Source organism: Haliotis cracherodii, unplaced genomic scaffold (assembly GCF_022045235.1).
Source record: "Haliotis cracherodii isolate W230 unplaced genomic scaffold, xgHalCrac1.p SCAF_8, whole genome shotgun sequence".
NCBI classification, from domain to species: Eukaryota; Metazoa; Mollusca; class Gastropoda; order Lepetellida; family Haliotidae; genus Haliotis; species Haliotis cracherodii.
Window position 1 is genome coordinate 16,712,595 of NW_027266341.1, and position 20,592 is coordinate 16,733,186.

Consider the following 20,592-nt stretch of genomic DNA (forward strand, 5'->3'; position numbering starts at 1 on the left):
AAGATAATATTTATAAAAGAAATTTCAAATTCAAATTTCAAGTGTGTCCTTATTTTGCCAGCAGTTTATGAATTTTTGTAACAATGTAATAATTTACATATATAATATATTTAATAATATAATAATATATATCTTTATAACAAAATAGTATGAGGGTATAAAACAGTTAAACAAAAAATGTCAGTTTACATATATAATATATTTCATAATATAATAATATATATCTTTATATCAATATAGTATGAGGGTATAAAACAGTTAAACAAAAAATGTCAGTTTACATATATAATATATTTCATAATATAATAATATATATCTTTATATCAATATAGTATGAGGCTATAAAACAGTTAAACAAAAAATGTCAGTTGCTAGCAGACCATGGTTTGTATGGACATTGAATCAGCACTAAAGGTGGGGATTTGTCAGAAGCCTTTAGTTGTGATAATGTTTAGCATGGGAGTGGGGCATGAGACTTGCTGAAGATCCATCTAAGCCCTACAGTTTCTGGTGTCTCCTGTTTGGGCTGATTTATAGCTTTGTGAGCTGGCCTGCACATCAGTCAGCTGTTTATGAAATGTGATCAGTCTAGTGTCAATTTCACATGAATGCACTGTTCATCTAATCATCACAGACTGAATTTAACCATGTAGATTATTTATGATCTATATCATTTGGTTAAATATAGTTTAATACCATCGCATGATCCCTAGGTGTACCATGGATCAGTGTGTGTACCCCTCTTGTAACATGAGACATGAAATTGACAAGTGTTATGAGTGACGACTTCGAAATCAACGACATTTTTAGTATCGGGTGGTTTGATTTTCTGAAGCAGGAACAATGTCTTAATCTACAGCGGATTCTTTTTGGGAAGATATAATTCTATGGAATTTTAGGATTTATGAATATAATCCATATAGAGTTGAGATATGATTATGATGCAAATAATTTGAGTTGTTATATTCCATGGAGACGGTTGCTTAGTTTCACAGGTGCCAGTTTGTCAGAGAGGTTGAGTCAGTCACATGTCATTTGATATACAGCCAAAGATTGGACCTAGATAGGGCAATAAGTGAACTGTCTTGTAGGTGGGCTACAGTTTCAACCCACCTGGTATCTTATTCAGGTTATGCATGGCACACTTCTTTGTTTGTTTGTTTGTTGTTTAATGCCTCACTCAGCAATATTCCAGCTATATGACAGCGTTCTGTAAATAATCGAGTCTGGACCAGACAATCCAGTGATTGACATCATGAGCCTCGATCCAAGCAATTGGGATACGATTATATGCATCAACCAAGTCAGCAAGCCTGACCACACAATCCTGTTAGTCGCCTCGTACGACAAGCATAGTCTCTAAGGTTGATGAAGACCTATTCTACCCCGGATCTTCATGGGTTGCATGGCACACTTGATTAGAATTGATTACATTCAATTATCATGTCTCATTGCATCAATATTATTTTGTATCCAAGATATATCAGAATCTGAGAGAATAATTCTATTGTCACAATGACATACTAGGAATGGGGAGGGGGTACAAAGTCACAAAGGTACAAAGACAGTGGCTTTGGTCCATGGTAATTTATCCCTATATCAGGTCCAAGGGGGACTTATAATGCCTAGATGTTAGCATCTCATGTGGAGTGGACACATTGGTTTTTTTTAAATGGTTAGATTGCTTATCATCATAATGTATTCAGTAGCAGACAGACAGGTAGTTTTGGAACAACTTCAATAAAATTGGCTGGGACAAAAGAGTTTCCCTTTGCCTTAGCTTAATTTATAACTAGTGGATCCTGGCATAGTAAAGGGAGGCAACAGTTAATGGTTGTTCCTTGGATCAGTGAACTAGCTATACTTGAAAAATGTACTTTTCTATATGAAAAAAGCATTTAAATCAGTATAGCAACTCTACAATGTACTTGATCTGATGAGTCAGCAATTTGCTGAGCAACCAGTAAAGTATGTTGATACATCTTCATCACAGTGACAGACCAAGGACGTTGGACACATTTTTGTAGGGGGTCTCAAAACCCAAAGTGTCATTAAACCATATCTGTATCAACATTTTAATAATGAAGCACTGGAGGTCGACAGTAACGGAGGTCGGCTATGCACATTATTGTAGGTCTCCACAATAAGAGCATGTCCCACAGAGTCAGCAGTGCAGAATGAAATTAACATTTAATGACCCATTAAACATCATCTGACATTGTCATGTCTCAAAACATGTCTATATCATTTGAAGATGAGTGTGCTATTTGTCAAGGCTGATGAAAATGTGTATGGCATTAGTCCTGGGATAGTAGACCTTGAAAAGTGTCGTGAGAAATTGATATCAAAGTTAAGTGTAAAATGTCCGAGGTCAACTGTAACAAGAGAAGGATTGCTGTGGCATAAAAGTTTAACACAGTAATATAGCTGGTTTATGGAGTTAGTAACGACTGTGGTTTTCTATGTGCTTGTGTGGACTTTTTCTTACTTGAAGCTGTTTGAGCTACATATTGATGAATAGAATCTATATGTCGGCAAATTATATGTTTGCTTGTTGTGATTGTACACTGGGACCTATCTTATTCTTTTGTCAGTTCTTCTGATATATGATAGAGAAGCACCAACTGTGTGACGGGTAGAGACATACATAGAGTCTATCACGACTCTTCTCTCTTAGTTCTCATGATGTTTCACCTGTAGGACAATACAAATATGAGAAGCAGTTATATCATGACGATAGGGATGGTGGTGTTAATGAATGATGATGATGATGATGACAATAACAATGATGATGATGATGACGATGATGACGACAATAACAAGGATGACAATGATGATGATGATGATGATGATGGTGACAATGATGATGATGACAATCACAATGATGATGATGACAATGATGATGATGACAATAACAAGGATGACAATGATGATGATGGTGACAATGATGATGATGATGACAATAACAATGATGATGACGATGACGACGACAATAACAATGATGATGATGATGATATTATATAATCAGTTAGCCCAGCCCTTATGTCATATATACAAAGAATTCCCTAGGGTTAAAAAAAATTAATCAAAGATCAAAACATCCTCAGTTGCATTAACAGTTATGATTATGATGATAACACATCATCAGAGGTCATGGTGTACTACAACAAGACGGCCGATCAGTTTGCATTCATACTGCATTCTCAGCTCTCTGATAAATATACATCTTCCCCTTGATCGAATCAGTGAACTAGATAATGCTCTCCTCACAAAACAAACTCAATTTGAAAGAAACCTTCTTTTCAGAAATTTCCAAGAAATTAATTCCTTTCATCTCACACTGACTATATCATATAAAACCATTATCCATAAACTTTCCCATATCCTCTTTGATCATTTCTATTTGAAATTATATGTAGCTTGAAAAAGAGATATTATCTGCCTAGCCACTGAAGAAAGAATTCAGTTGCAGTTACTGACTCGGAAAACAATAACATCATCCGATAATTATAAAACTTGCCTGGAGTCACTGGGGACTCTCTGACTGGTATCTCATACACATTCAAACTGGGGCTTATTCATCCTTTTGTAAAACAGTACAAATACTAACATACTAAGTAGCCAAAGCAAATCCAATAATTAGTTCCTGTTTCATCCTTGTAGAAACTGATGCATTCTGGGTTTATTATTGTAATGTTGAGATCAAGAGAAATATAATTCTGGTCATTGGGGTGTGACAATATCTAGGTATTGTTAGCGGACAGGATACTATAATTGGCCTGGCTATTGTGTGGTGTTGACAGATGGGCTCAATGAAACACAGCATAAAGAGATAAATGCACGGGGAGGGCATCTCTGTACAAAGGGTTTACCTGGATTAATTAATACAGGTGTGCATGATTAATTTACACCTGAGGATATTTACATTAGGATGCGCAGGCTTTGGGCATATGTGCAGGTTTCCTGTATAAGAGAAGATATATGTTTTAGTGGAATTAATAATTTGAGTTTATTTATTTTTGTATATATTTTTGTTAATTTGGAAATTTGGAGAGATGCTTTTGAAGTTAAGATTATTGTCAGGTTTGCATGTGAATTGTGATGCAAATGTTGATACGACTTTTGAAAGCCTAGATACTATCAGCTTTTAATTGAAATGGAGACTTCACATTTTTTATTATAATGGAGAAATAATATTCACAAACCTAAATATTTAGTTTGAATCATTATGGTATGTTTGACTACTTTATCAAATGTTAAGTGCAGACTAGATTTGTTCATCCAATTTATTATTTTTGAAATACATATTTTCATCCCTCCCTGGTTGTGCAGTCTCAGGCTGCTGTTGGGCCACAACTTGCTTCTTTCTGCCTGTTACTCTTGTTTGTAAAAGGTTAACATATTCTGTATGGTTCCATGTGTCTTATCTAACAGACATATCTCCATCACTTTGCTCTGTGTTACAGAGCTAGATCTTAATCTGAGAGGTGCACTTGTGATATTGTCCCTGCTACACCCATTTCCCATTCCACAACGTGTTCCATGTGTGTAGCTGCCACTGTGTGTCTCCCCACATCATAACCATGTCCTGTGTGCCAGTCACAGACGGGATCAGATTTCCCTCCTCCTGTGTACTGATTCACCCTCGGACCCTCCCCCCCCCCAACACACACACACACACAAACTCCACACACCGACAACCACCTACATACACCTTAATGTCTTCATTTTCAAAGCCCTTCTTCATCCTCCTGAGACCCCTGCCCCACCTTAATATCTCCACCCTCAGACCAGCCCCACCTTCATGTCTCCACCCGTAGAACCTCACCCCATCTTCACGTCACTGATGTTAGAACCTCACCTTACCTTCGTATCTCCACCCTCACAACCTCACCCAACCTGTGAAAATTCTGGGTTTAAATTGGTCTCCAGCAACCCATGTTTACTGTAAGTGGTGACTGAATAGGATCAGGTGGTCAGATTCGCTGACTTGGTTTGATGCATGTCATCGTATCCCAATTGCGTGGGCCGATGCTCATGATATCAATCACTGGATGGTCTGGTCCAGACTCTTATTTACAGACTACCGTCATTTAGCTGGACACAACCTCACCCAACCTTCATATAGCAACCCTCACAACCCCACTGTTAATCTTATCGCCACCCTCATAACCCTACCCCACCAGTTGAACTTCCCATCCTGATGCAGAACAGTGGCTTCGTCTAAATGTACACCTGGTTGCAGCTTCCCCTGAACTCTCTCCCTGCATCCTTTCTCTACACCCTTTTTTCGTTGAAACCTCAAGACTTCACATTCATTTTTTTCCATTCAAAAACATTCCCACCCAGTCCAGGTACCCTCTTGTCCCCCACCCCATCTATTTCTCTTCATTCAATACCCCTGCCCTACCCACCGCCCATGTACCAACATCCCCACCCACATAACCCTCTTCCATCAACACCCCACACCACCCAATTCTCTTCTATCAATACCCACTCTCCACCCATCTCTCTTTCACAAACACCAGCCCCACCCCCAATTATCCCCACCCCCCAGATTCCACCCCCTGCCATTGTCCCTTGATTAAACAAGTCAGATTACAAGGATCAAGCGGATTAAGGGAGCAATTATTCCCAACATGTTTACATACAATGAATGCTCCCTCTGAAGCATCCCTCTTGTTTTTCTTGAGCTAGACTTTAATTGCATCGCTGAGTAATAACAATAGACCCGAGCCCAAATTTCACCCCGGGTAAATGTAAAACGAGACGAGCGGCTGACCAGTGTCCGAAGGTGAAACTCGGCTCAAGGCTCTATGTGATGATATTGATGGCCTGAGGCTTCCGGTCATCTTGTCAAAGAAAAGGGGATTAAGTTGTTTGATCTGAGTAAAAGACAATGGATTAATACCTGGGTTGTGTTTTTGATGCTACAGGTGTTAGGAAGGATGTACCATTCATTGTCATTGTAGAATGTCTTCCCATATAAATTTAACCAGCGATCATTTGACCAGTTGTCACTCAAGGATCAGCTCGCGCTCAGGATATTCCTATTAGGACTCTGTATTAGAATTGTGAACAAGTATATCAAATGGTAGGTTATCTATTTTTTTCTTTTCTGTCAGTTTTATGAATTTAAATTTTAATTATTATGTTCCTATTGATCAAGTGATTCTTAAAATTATACAAATTGCTAATCAATATAATTTTTATTAAATAGACTCACACAACTAACATTATTTGACATTTGGGAGTAATAAAACGACATAATATGAGCAGCTGACATATCAAAAGGTTCAATATATCTTTTAGAAATAAATAAACATCACGTAAAATATGTTGTACTTCTGTTTCAGATCATAAGTATTTAAATTTCACTCTCCTCTTGAAATTACAAGCATTTTTATTTTTATTTCTTATACCAGATACTTAAATTCCTTTTGGAATATAAATTTATCTGTACTCGACTCATGAAATATACATTTGGATTGACAAGATTGACATGATGAAATCAATTTCGTAAACACAGTAATCAATTTCATACCTTGACAGGCTTGGACAAGAAGTAGTATTTTTGTACTTATTCAGTTTTCTTCTCTTCCAGGCCTTAGTGAGCAATGCCTGACCACTGAGTGGCCAGTGTCCAAGCAGAGTTGACCTCATCACAGACAGCATCAAATGCTGACACCTGCCTTAACGAGTAAATGTTACTTGGAGTATTACTATCCCGCGACAGTTACTGCTAAGGTAAGACAGATTTTACCTATATAGCTGTGCAGGGTTGAATGTTTAACAGTCACTCTATGTGAGAACTGGTCAGGATTTGACATAAACATGGATGAGGAATTTTAGCCTGTTTGAAATTAGAAGGTAGGAAGTTTCTGAAGTGTTCTTATTCTGCTTTGAAATACTTGGAATTGATGCAATACTCCATGCATATCTGCTTCTTAACTCAGTGGGATAGTTTTCAGATAATTCAATTTGTGAAGATTTTTTCTTCAGTAAATTGCATTTCAGAAGCGTTGTCATATTATATGTCATTTGTCTGATGCATTTAGCAATGAGATGGGTGTATGTTTATGGAGACTGAAGTCTGGAAATTGAATCAGACAAGTCAAGAATGGCAGGCATATTTTATCAGTCACCCCATAACAAATTAAACTGAATTTAAAGACATTATTCACAAGATTTGCGTCTGCAAAATACAGAATCTATAAATTTAAGTCAACTCTATTTGAAAATTGATATGGAAAGTAGCTCAAATATTAGATTTATCGAAATCTGATAAAGACCATTCATATGTATGTATTGGATTTTCATGCCCGTCTGGGTCTGCAAAGCATCAGTTATATGAGACTCAAATTATATGCAAACCACTCTCCTCCCTTTGGTGTAAAAGTTGAATTTAATGCATTTAATTTTTTGAGGACTTTAAGTGTTTTAATGCAATATACAAACAGTCCTTAATCTGTTCTTATTTCTAACTACTGCTCACAGCATGGGATCTCATGAATGTTAATATTCCCACTACACCATGGAGCCTCTGAAAATAACACATAAATGAAAACTTTAGTATCTTTTTGTCCAAGTCAAATGTTCCAGACATTTACCCCTAGGGGTACAGGCACCCCTCCCAGGCGTCAACAGATTTTCTCCCTGTGCATTGTTTCTACCTGTAAATCTACCCAGATTTTTATACCTATTTATCACACTCTCCTTCTTTGACAATGCATGATCAGGGCCCCTTACTAAGATCATAGGCTCCTTCACATGGATAATACATGCACTTGATTCTGTAATCTGTAGTAAAAACATGTTCCGTGATCAAATGAGTATAAATTACTTACCTGGAACAACCCCACCTGTCTTGATTGGCTATTTGAACAGATCAAAGGGATGACAAAGCTGTTACCTTTGAGGTTGTGTTTTACACAAGATGGTCTTGTTAGATGATTTCGGAGACAAAGACTGATTGATTGAGTTCTTTGGGGATTGACTGTTTTCTAAGGAGTTAACAGATATATTTACTTTGTAGATTTACATTACTACTAGACTAGGTTATCTGTTTCATTAGGTGGTGGACGCTTGTGAAAATAGTACTTAAATTAAAGAAAATGTATTTGTAAGGATATGTAAATATTTTTTATCCAAAGACCAAATACATCTGTAGTTCAAAGCTTAACTCAAAGACAGACAAGATCAATGTTTATTTTGTTTACCTTTTATCTTTAAGAGTTTTTGTACCTAAATTAATTACCTTTTCTGTAAAATGCTTGTCTGTTTAAATAATGATAAACTGTTGGGCAAAAGAAAGTATCACCTATGTTTGCTAATGGCTAAAATAAAACAAAACAAAAATGCTTATGCGATGTATTTGATACGGGTTCCATAGTTATGTTTTGGACCTAATGTCTGCACTATTTTCAGCCCAGTAATGATTGGAGAGCATTTGTAATATTTTGTTCAAATCCTGTTTTTAAGTGGCTACTTTCTTTTGCCCGGCAGTGTACTCTGCACTTTTCAGATAAATTCACACGAATCAACAATTCCCAACAAAATAATACACTGAATACAAAGCGTGTGCAGAACAAGGGATCAAATATCGACATAAAAGAAACTTCACTTTTAATTTGTCAATAACAATTTCAAAGACTACGGTCTAGTTTCTCTCAAGAGATGATGTGTTATTGAATGTAATAAGTTCACGCAATCATACAAGACATGAAAGAGGTTGACGTTGTCTACTGAACTGGCATGTCATTGATTTTCTGTTGTCTAGAGGTGAATGTGAAATATCAATTAGTTGATAACGTTCTTAATCATACATTACAACCAACGTCAAAATCTATTAGACAACGTCAATCGATAAACCTAAGGAATCCAAACAATTGATCTGTCATTGTTGGAAACACATTTCAGGTAAAAAGTCAACTTCAGCTTGAGTCTATTATGTAAATACTTGTCAATAACCTATTCAAGACAAACATTACTGTGAGATATTAACATCAGTGTTTCAAATGATATCATCAGATCCCTCTTGCTTTTGATAAGATATTGATTTCGTTACATGCATACAATAAATTTCAATGCTGTCTGTTTAAAGTGAAACATCGCATGAAACTTAAGTAGTTTATAACTCCTACTTTATATATCCCTTTATATAAACATACAACATTCCTATGTAGTGTTATCTATCTTGGCAACAGTGGCAACTGTTGTCAATTTCAGTCTGAAGGATGTCGATTTCAGATATGTCTGTGTAAAGTGCTTGTCTTTTTGGGGTGGGTTGTTTCAGCTTGAGGAGGATATAAGCGACTTGTCACACAGCATTAACCCCTGTGGGTGTTGAGTGTTGTCAATAGCATGAATTAACGTGTAATCCTGACGGATAACTACGACTAAAGGTGTGTTTCTCAGCTACCTGAAATTGACGTGTTACCTGACTCAAGAGGTCTGAAAACAGCTGAAGTGTTCTGTGACTCGGTTTTGAGTATTTGTGCTGTATAAAGAAATAGTGTTATCTCAGTGTCAAGTATAGATCATTCCTTCCAAAAATTTATTCTTTCCTAAAAAGCTAAGATATCATTACATTAATTTTTTTGTGGAAAATCAAATTGTGTTATTTATTTTTCAACTGTTAATGCTGCAAAAGATGTTTTGGACGTAAAAAAAATGTTCACGTTTTTCTTCAATCCTCAAATCTTGATAAACAAACAACCATATTTCAATCTTCAGCTGTCAATCATGGGCTGTTTATGCAATATATGCATGTATATTTCAGACAGACTAGCTAATGACATGTTTAGAAGGTCAAAGACACTGTTGATAGCACTGTCAGAATCTTACACCAAACAAAACACCATGGATAAGAGTCAAGTAATCTAATAACACCCCCAACATGATTAGATAAAAATTACAAGATGCTGATATAAATGAAATTGACACTTAGATTAACGTGCAGATAGCAGCCTTGTTAGTAACAAGGTAAAGATAAAGACTGACTTTTCAGTTCTCAGTGTACCATTATGACGGATTATGATAAACATGTTTAAGTAATGTTGACTCATTTCGACGATGATTAATTTTCATGGGGATTAGGCATTGGTGAAGTCTGGCATATGGTTTGGATATAGGTAATCCCTTGGTATCCATGAAATGTACATGACACCCGCAGCCAACTCACTGAAATTGATTTGAATGGATTGCATTAAGTAAGATGGGTTGTGGGAATTTTGTTGATGGTGGCTTCAGCGGAAATAGTGATAAACTGTTATACATGTAAACAAACCTTATGTTTTGCACCTTGCCATATGTTGGTTAGGTATATAACATTGAAGCAGAATGTAAATTTTATCTTTAATGTTCTAGCCTTCATGGCTTGGAAATATCATTTTAAACAAACATGTTACAAAACATTTATCAGTTGAGAATGAAATTGGCTTGTTTTGGTGGAATGTGTTTTAAAAAAAAAATCCATGTAGCCAGCCATGTGTATGATTTATTTCACTGTAAATTTAATTAAGAATCAACATTAATGAAAATGGATGGGAGGACATGCCTAAAGAATTCGTCTAAATTGAAATGAAACTAACTTTATTCCATCCTTGAAGTTGTCCTAATTAACCCTGACATGATAAATCAGTGGTCATCCTCGCCATGTGTGGCTATGAAGGTGATCAACAGTGAAATACATCCCACTTAGACAATGACACTCTTCATTTCATCATGTCAGTGAGGTGATTAAAAACTCCTTACAGTTGCACACAGTGATTCAACAGTGTGGCAGGGCAGGACAGGTCTATCACACCACATTTGCTCCACCTGACATGATATATATCACATATCACAGCCATGTTGTACACATGTGTGTCACATGCCATGTACATTACAGGCTGCAATGGATCACAGTGGCAATGAAATCTACGTGACATTTAATATAACTGTTTGAAATGAGCAGGTTGAATATTGCTTTTTAATTTAAAAGTGTGTCATTGTCTGAGTGCAATGTATTTCACTGTTGCATTGATTTAATTTTTTTTATTGGACCAATTTGTCTAGGGATATTTAGAAAAAATTAAAATTGAAATAATATATATATACTAAATGTTTTTTTAAAAATCAAATCAATGAAATAAACAAATTTGTAATAACCCATGGTTCTGACTCTTGCATTAATTATATGGAGCAAGATTATTTGTTAATGTGTTTTTGAAGTTTCTTTGTAACATCTTCTTCACTCTGATAAAGCTGATCCACTCTAATTACTTTAATCAAGAAATGATAAGATACTGATGCCATTATGTAAGTTTTGTATTGTGGGGATTGAACATTTCTAAGTTAATAAAAATGTCACGTATGCAAATTTAGTCTCATTAAGTAAGATATGCAGCCTAATATTTAACTCAGTATAACAAACAGAATGTGCGATCATGAATGTGACCAATCTTGTCGTATGTAATTAGTACAAATCAAACTTGGTTGTAATGGCTTGCAAATATGGGGTCTCTTTTCACTTACACGAAATGTACATGATGTTATGAAATGGAATGTGTCAGGGTGTATTGTGGCCGGCCATTGTTAGGGTTTATTGCTGTTTCTAAGTACAGGGTAGACTGGTGTGGGTGAAGGTAGGCCAATTGTGGGGTGCCAGAACCAGGGTTGAAGCAGTGTGTCGTTGACTTGTAACTGTCTTTTAATGGCTTTCTTGGTGACCGAGATTGGTCAACAATGTTACATTAACAGAGGGTTGTATGGGTAATGAGGCCGTTGGTACGAGGGGTGGGGAGGGAGGGGGTATATGGAGGATGTAGGGGTGGGGAAAATGCTCTTTAAAGATGAAAAGGTTACTGAAGGATCTATTTCGGAAATGGTGTTTTTGTTACTGTGCTTTTATCAAATACGACAGTTTACATTTTTAGGTTAATTTAAAGTGTTTTTAGAATATTCAAATATTAATTACATGACTGTGTGGGGAATTATGATTTTAGAAGATGTTTAATACATGTTGTGCAGTCTTCATATAGGTTCTATATGTGCAATCATTGTTTTTTCTTTCACAACATTTTAAAGAAAATATATACAACTCAAAAGAAGTTAAGAACACCCAATTCTTTCATATGACTATAGCTGGTTTGAGATGCCTAACTATAGAAATATGAAAGATAGGTTTATCTTTAACTTGGGGAGAGGATTCTTTCATATAACTATAGTAAATCTGTCCTGCCTTGTAATGTGAAAGAATTTGATGTTCTTAAATTTCTTTTGAGTAGTATATGATAGTGACAAGAATTGGGAAGAAACAGGAAAATCTTTTGAAAGATTACAGTGTTGAATTAAAGTCAGTTTAGTGTAAACAATTTGTTTGTAAAGCTGAATTTCGAAAAAAAGAAAAGGAAATTAAAATCTGACAGGTGGTCACTCCCCAGTACCCTTGTCCCACCCCTCAGTGGCCCCTGTCCTGTGATTGGCTGAAGGTACACAAACAAGTTAATGATCCCAGGTGATTGGTTACCTAATGGTCACTTAATGTCCACTCAGGCTATTGATAGTGGTCAGTGCTGATAGGCTCAGGCATTCTCAGTGGGAGGTCAGGGGTCACGCAACTGTGATGCAAGACTAATTGCCGGTTAGCTTAGCACTGTGCAGCCACTTGCCAATAGCAGGGTGATCTTTAGCTGTCAATCAAATGCTACTGAAAGGCAGGCATGACAGAGGCTGCAATTAACATGTGATATCCTAGTCAGCGTGCTGGCTGATACGAGAAGGGGTCAAGCCTGTCAGTATTACTCCCAGTGTCAGGGAGTGTGGACATGCTTGTAGAGAGCTGAGACATGAGGAAGGTGTTTGAAATTGACAACAGTGTAGGGATACCTTCTTGAGAGGATATACTGGATTATACTGCTATTGACGTGTGTGGATTTCATTGATATAGGAATATATTGGACATATTCACATTTAGTTATAGGAGGTAAGCAAGTCTTTTTGATGTAAAATGATTTTATAAGATACACCATTCACAGACTTAGTGATTGTTTTATATCCAGAATACTTTTTTGAGATTTTAATATGTTGATATTTTTTAAAATAGTGAACTGATGCTTAGTGTTGTAATTCATTATTAATATCTAATAAAATTAATTTGTTGGGAGTTGTCTGTAAACAAATCTCCAAATTTATGTCATTTATTTGGTAATCTTAATTTAATCAATCTCAGTTGATAACAGTTTGAAATTGACCATGTTGCTAATTCTATTGATGTTGGTAAAACCATGTCTCAAATTTCCTCATCAATCTAAAAATGTGTAATCATTCAGTGATACTGTGTGAAATCAATCCACCAATTATATCAGGCAAGTGTTAAAATCCTAAATTTACCACTAGTAGCTTAGAATCACATCACAACATCTGCTTAGTAGCAAGTCTCATTGTCTAAACACTTTACATCCTTCCACCCAATCATTGTACATTACACATATCACAGGTAGCTTAATGCAATGGGACAATAGGTCCTCGGGTGTTACCTACGTACCTGCAGATTTAATCCATCGTCAACTCCTAATCCTCGTTAATCCACTGTAACTTATCCCCAGCACAGGTGTAGATTTTGCAGGCCATGTGGGACTCATATTCCCAGACAGCCTGTGGATGGTCAGTCAGTAGCTGACCAGTGAGCCATCTAGTTAGTCGTCAGCCAGTTAGTTAGCCAGTCAGTCACCTGATCAGAGAGCTATGGGAATGAAACTGTTTTAACATAGGTAGACACAAGTTTATTTGGATAGGATTTGTCTGATTTTATATTTTAAATTTCTTAATGTTTTGCCTTTAGATGTTAGGATTTATAGATCTTGTGTGTATTTCTTAAACACTTCAAAGGAGTGGGATAATTGCAGGATTTAAACTTATTTGGATAAACAGTGTGTGTGTATATATATGGCCTGTCCATTTACATGGACATCATTCAAGTGTTCTTCTTGTGCTCATGTTGCTTGCTACATCAGGTGAATAGGAACACCTCACTGGTTTATAATGCTTTCCTGTCATACTATCTGTTGAAAATATGCTGTTCTCAATGTGGTCTTTGGATATGCCAGTCAATTCTGTATATTAAGAGATCCTATTTCTTTTCCAAATCCTTTTTTAGAAAATTGCCATGAACATGATTATTTTTTATTATTATGTAAACTGAAAAAAGTACATTGTATGATACTGGTGCTTATGATATGGACATGACTGTACAATTTCTTATGATTATGTTACAGGTTTTGTTGGATGTTTTTATAACATTTAGTCCATCTTACATTTTGTAAAATGTTCAACTACTTTGATGGGAAAGATGTGAGTGGATGTATTGCTAATGTTTCTTTCTTTCATTTCAGAATTCTCTTTGAAAGATCTCTGTACATGAAGCTATAACGTTAACAACACGACAAGTTCTGACCATCCATCCAAGATGTCGAACAGTATCATCCGAGGCGTTCTTCTGCTGACCAGCGTTCAGTTGACACTCTCCATTACCCTCACATACAGCATTGATGAACAAAAACCTGCAGGAAGCATCCTGGGGAACATTGCCTACGATGCCAACCTCCGAGACTATGTTAGCGAGGAGGAGTTTCATCGACTTCGATACAGCTTCCTGACCCAAGGCAATCCCCACACCTCCAACTTCTCCATCGACAGCACAACAGGAAACTTTACCACAGCTCGAGAACTTGATAGAGAGACTTTGTGTAATTTCCTCAACACTTGCAAACTTACCTTTGAAGCTGTTGCACAATCAAATCTTGGTTCCTTCTTCAAGAAGATCCAGCTGGAGGTTAACGTGAATGACATTAATGACAATTCTCCAGAGTTCATGACATCAACTTATGTTCTGCAGATTTCTGAAGGAGCCAACACTGGTTCTAACTTCCCACTGATCAGCGCAGTGGACAGAGACACTGGTGTTAATAATTCTGTGAAGAGCTATGATCTTCAACCAAAGGACAGTCCGTTTGTACTCATCACTACTGCAGGAGTGACGGGCATCATGTCTATCTCACTGGAGCTTGTGCAGAAACTTGACAGGGAAACAACCGGCTTTTACCAACTTTTTGTCCATGCACGTGATGGTGGATCACCCCAGAGAACTGGAACCCTCACCCTCCACATCAGTGTCTCGGACATCAATGACAACCCCCCTGTGTTTGACAGTACCCGATACACCTTGAACATTTCCGAGACGACTGCTGCTAACAGTGTCATCCTTCGTCTGTCAGCAACTGACACTGATGCTGGCAACAATGCTAACATCAGTTACCACTTCATGCCCCGACAACCTGAAAGTGTCCTCAACCTTTTCCACCTTGGCCACAACACTGGAGAACTCAGAACAGCTGGATCCTTGGAGTATGAAGCTGGGAAGACGCATCAAGTCATTGTGGAAGCTCGTGACAATGGAGTTCCTTCAAAGACTGCACAAGCTGTAGTAGTTGTCACCATTATTGACACTCACAACGATGCACCAGAGCTGTACATCAATGTGTTTCATGACAGTGGCATTGCAGAGATATCTGAATTTTCAGAAATTGGTCGTGTTGTTGCTCATATTGCTGTGGAAGATCCAGACTCAGGTTCTAATGGAAATGTTCAGTGCTCTATGCCAAACTCCTCCTTTGAGCTCCGCGGCCTTGACAAGAATGAGTTCAAGGTCATCCTTGTGAATGCTCTTGATCGTGAAACTGTTCCCTTTCACAATGTGTCTGTTGTCTGCCATGATGGTGGCTCTCCTCCTCTCTCTGTCCAGGAAAACTTCTTAGTTAGAGTAATCGATGAAAATGACCATGCACCTAAATTTCCAGAAGATGTTTATTATGCAAATATCGTTGAGAACAGGAACATTGGAGCTTCTGTCATGACACTCACTGCTACAGATGCAGACAATGGCACCAATGCTCAACTCATTTACAAAGTTCAGGATGATCATGGTAACAGGTTCAGCATCTTCAACAATGGAACTCTGGTGACAGCAATGGAGTTTGACCGAGAAGAATACCCTGAAGTGATAGCTAAGATCCTTGCTGTTGACCAAGGTAACCCTGCCATGACTGCTACTACCACAGTCATCATCACTGTTGATGATGTCAATGATCAAGCCCCTGTCTTCGACATGAGTAAATTCCAACTCTTCGTTCCTGAAGAATCACCCAGCTATACCAGTGTTGGGCAGATCACTGCATCTGATGCAGATTTAGATGAAAATGCAATCATCATGTACCAGCTCCATGGGTCTACAAGAAGCGACTTCCCCTTTATTGTGTATGCTGATGGTGTAATCAAGACGAACCGCATCCTGGACAGAGAGACCAAAGATCATTATGAATTTGTTGTAGTTGCAACTGATCTTGGACAACCCCCAATGAGCAGCACGGCTAGAGTTGTGGTAACCTTGGAAGACATCAATGACCACACACCTGTCATCATCTTCCCAACCCAGGCTAACAACACAGTGACGATGCCACACACCCAGAGAATTGAATCCCCTGTCATTGAAATCACTGCTGTTGATATGGACGTAGAACGTAATGCTGAAGTTTCCTACTTCATTGAAGGTGGCAATGGGAGTGCTGTGTTCATCATCGACCACAAGACTGGTATAGTACGCCTTAGGAAACAGCTTGAGTCCAAACACATCTCCACTGTCTACAGTCTCATGGTTGTTGCTCAAGATCATGGTTCACCCCAGAGAGCTACCCAGTCAGAGCTCTTCATTGAAGTCATATTAGGAAATGCTACTTTATCCATCTCCAACCAAGGATCCATCAACATCATCACTGCAATGGTTCTGGTTGGTGTCACCATCCTTCTTGCTGTCATTGTCGTGGCAACCATTTGCCTTCTCAGAAGTTCAGATAAGAAGAAGAGGCTGTACCGAGCTAAGGCAGAGGAAGAGAAGGTCATCTCAAGCATGAGGAGGCAGGGAAGCAGCATCTCCTCCTCATCAAAAAACTCCACAACTCCTCTAGCTGAGAAGGATGGAGAGAAGAAGGAAAAGGAGGTCAGCTTCTCATTGGATGAGGAAAACAATGTCTCCCTGTCATCTGGATCTGTTGGGTTCAACGCTCGCAACAACGAATGTCTCTTCACTATCCCAGAAGACACAGAGAATGATGTAAGTGTGAAAATTGTTTTCGACCGAATAGTGTTTTTTATGATGCCAATGCAGAATTCGGTTTAAAATGTAATTGTACTGTTTTAATAATTATTCATTGAAATACTGTTTTTGGATAATATTTCCACATTAATAATTGTATTGTTCACTGTTACAGAACAAGAAACAACACAAGTCAAAGCAGCAGAAGTTTTCTACTTTCAAAGATGATAACGAGAAGAACCACACCCACATCCGTTTCCATGATGACAGTGGCAGCGATCTGTCTGGTGACGTCAGCATCAGTGACAGTGGCAGAGGTGGCAGTGACATTGAATTACAGAGTCATGGGGGATCCTCCAATGTTTTGGAATCAGGTATGAAAAAAGTCATGACAAGAATTGAAATTTGTATTTATATGAATTTGTATGATATTTTAAGTACTTCCTTTTTAATAATTATTAACTTTGATCTATTATTGTAAGTATTATAATGTTTTCACTCTTTGCAATTACAGATATGTCTTTCTCTGGTCATCCTCGTCATCCAAAGAATCTTGTTGATCACCAATCAGCTTCTCCAGCAGCGAGTTTCTCTACATTCTATGGAAGCGATGCCCATGGAACAAGCTATGACAATTCCTCACTGTCCAGTTCTGTTCAGTCCAAACAGATTCCTGATAATCATCTTCATAATGGTGCTGTCCCTTACCGGGCAAGGGCAAATAACTCTGCACCTGCTACGCAAAGACTCTCGATACCTCCGAGAATGAAAAACAATCCGCATCCAAATCATGGTCTACCTCCACGAGGTAACTATAGTGCTTCTTATGGACAGTTATCTCAGAATGGGGGTAGACACAGAGGACCAAAAGACGCAGGGACATATGTGCATTTAAAACATCCCACGATTGAAGGAGAGTACATGGACATGAATGGACATAAGATGTCACGCATGCATCATATTGATGACACTGTGAGTGAAATGAACACTTCCGCATGGGATAATGACACGACAACATCCGGCAGCTATACTGTCGATCCCGAAGAACTCTGTGATGAAATTGATAGATTGTTTTTCAAGGAAAATATCAATAAGGATGTTATTGTGTAGAACATGGGAGCAGTATTTTCAACATGCAGCGTGAGAAATGTGTCTTGGCTAAGAGAGATATGTTCTTTTTCAATTATTTGAAATACTTTTTCTCAACCATGTGAGAAAATGTCTCACGCTTGACGTTTTCGTGGCATATCAGTATTCGGACATCCTTTCCAGTATTGAGAATCTGTGTTACCATGTGAGGAGGTGTTTGCCATTCAAATGTGTGATAGAGACATACATGTACATGACATGTCACAGCTTCATGTCAGTGTTAAAGACTTGTTATTGTTGTTATTATGTTGAAGTGTTAAATGAACTGATTTCAAAGACATGAGCTATCTCTAACATTTCATGGAACAGAGAGATCAAATCTCACTAAGACTTCGTAGAGAATTTGCCATGTTTTATGATTAAATCAACGCAAAATTATGTGAAATTATGCAAAAATGGTGCTACTTGTGTGTGATGTCTGTGTGTCAATCAAAATTTCCAGACATTGATTTTATGTCAATTAACAAATATTTTAGGCTGGCAAGAGAAATAACTTTCAGTTCTAGGTGAAGATCTTTATCAACATTTGACCAAACTTGCACATTTTAAGTGTGTAAAGTGTATTTTTTTAATGCTTTTGTTAAAAAAGAACTAAAATGTCTTCAAAAGGAATATTTTATTTTTTGCTTTAGAACTAAGATTTTTTGTAGCCTAAAATATTTGTGTTTCATATCAAGTTCAATGTTTTGTGTTAAATTCATTCCAAAACATCAAAACAAAAAAATACAAATTCATTATAAACATCTAGTCATAATCAAAGCTTTACTGTAAAAAATTCCGAGAATCAATATCAATTTCATTCCAGTTTCTTATGAAACTTGTCCATCATAATTTAAAATTAAGCAAAACTAACGAAAATGTAAAGAAATGTGTTCCAAATAAGACATGTTTTATCATTCTCATCATGTGAATCATTTCCCTGTTTATTTGCCAGTCCCATATCCATATTTCATTGCTGTAATATTTTTGTCAGTGTCACTCAGTGTCTGGTGTTCTTTTCACGTTATTGTTCTGACCCAGGAAAAGTCATTCTTTGATAGATGTATTAGTCTATGTGTCATATACATGATTGAGTCATAATTAAGTGCCTCAGGTTAATAGTTAGAAGATTAGGAGTGGGCAGTCTCATAACAAATGAAAATGTAGTTATTTAACATGTTTAATATGAATTGTCAAGTAAAATATATGCTTTGGTATATGTTTTTCATTACAAGTGTCTGAATCTGACACGAAGAGTGTTATCAAAAAATATGACTTGAAAAGAAAATCTCTAGTTAATTCATATGAATTGTTTTTCTATTTCTGTTTGTAAAACATATACTTCAGGTTCAGCTTATTATTAGGCTTACACAGACTTTACTGTTTATATTCTTTTTATATGTCATATAATTTTTTTAAAAATGTAATTTTTCTACAATGACCAGATGAATGTTTTTTTTAAAATGACACATCTAGATTTGACTTCAAAAAGATGTTGACTTCTTTGACTTTACGGCCATGCCACAGTGTTAGTTGCTATATGTGTTATTGTGTTTGATTACATTGTGAAAAATGTATGTTTTGTACATTGTGTAAATATATATTTTTTACTATTTTCAAAATAAATGCTAAATTATTATAAACAAATTTGAGAATTGGTTTTCCTTTCATGTGGAATATTTTGGTGCATCATTATACTTTGAATATAAACTGAAGTTTCCCTTTCTCAGTCAACACAAAGGCATTGGACAACTTGGTGGGTGTAAGGAGGGGGGTGGGGGGGATGGCTGGGGGTGATATGTGGGTCGCTGCAACGTACTGACATTGTTAATTCAGACAATATTAAAGTCCTCCTGTAAAGGCATAACTCCACACCCAATATATGCTTGAAACACTGCATTATCATCCCCCATACATAGATCAGCGTGCACTCGTTTTTCATTCTCAGCTCCCTGGGGAGTAGACATAGGACGTACATTTGGATGATGAAGTAGTCAATGGACACATTTAGATCAGATCAGATGTTTTTCATCCTCAATTATCTAGGGTATTATATGGCAATCGTATTGTATACCCTGGCCACATTGGGTACCATAGCTTTGCTTAGACATCATTGTTAGCCCTTTTATCATTCACATCACTAAGATCTTTTCTCATTCAAGAGAGTACATGTATTTTGTTTAGGCAGCTGCTTCTATCAATGCTGAATCCAACTCAAAATGAAGCTCGGTTGGAAAATGAGTCCATGATGTTTTTTTTGTTTGTTTAATGCCTGACGGTGGTCTGTAAATAATCATGTCTGGACCATACAATCCAGTGATTGACATCATGAG

At 37.1% G+C, this 20,592-nt stretch overlaps 1 protein-coding gene across 2 annotated transcripts in view; it reads left to right on the forward strand.

The window, feature by feature from the left end:
* Nucleotides 1-19,871, forward strand: part of LOC139450035 (protocadherin gamma-A3-like) — a 42,090-nt gene extending 22,219 nt beyond the window's left edge. The window contains exons 2-5 of one of the 2 annotated variants that reach the window (XM_071231664.1): nt 6,605-6,747; nt 14,376-17,149; nt 17,307-17,505; nt 17,646-19,871. In XM_071231664.1, the coding sequence (XP_071087765.1) occupies nt 14,450-17,149; nt 17,307-17,505; nt 17,646-18,241 (3,495 nt within the window). In that variant the 5' untranslated portion in view covers nt 6,605-6,747; nt 14,376-14,449 and the 3' untranslated portion in view covers nt 18,242-19,871. Of the gene's footprint in view, nt 1-6,604; nt 6,748-12,804; nt 12,968-14,375; nt 17,150-17,306; nt 17,506-17,645 lie in introns of those variants that run through there. The other variant, XM_071231665.1, reaches the window with a different exon arrangement.
* The last annotated feature ends 721 nt before the right edge of the window (nt 19,872-20,592 follow it).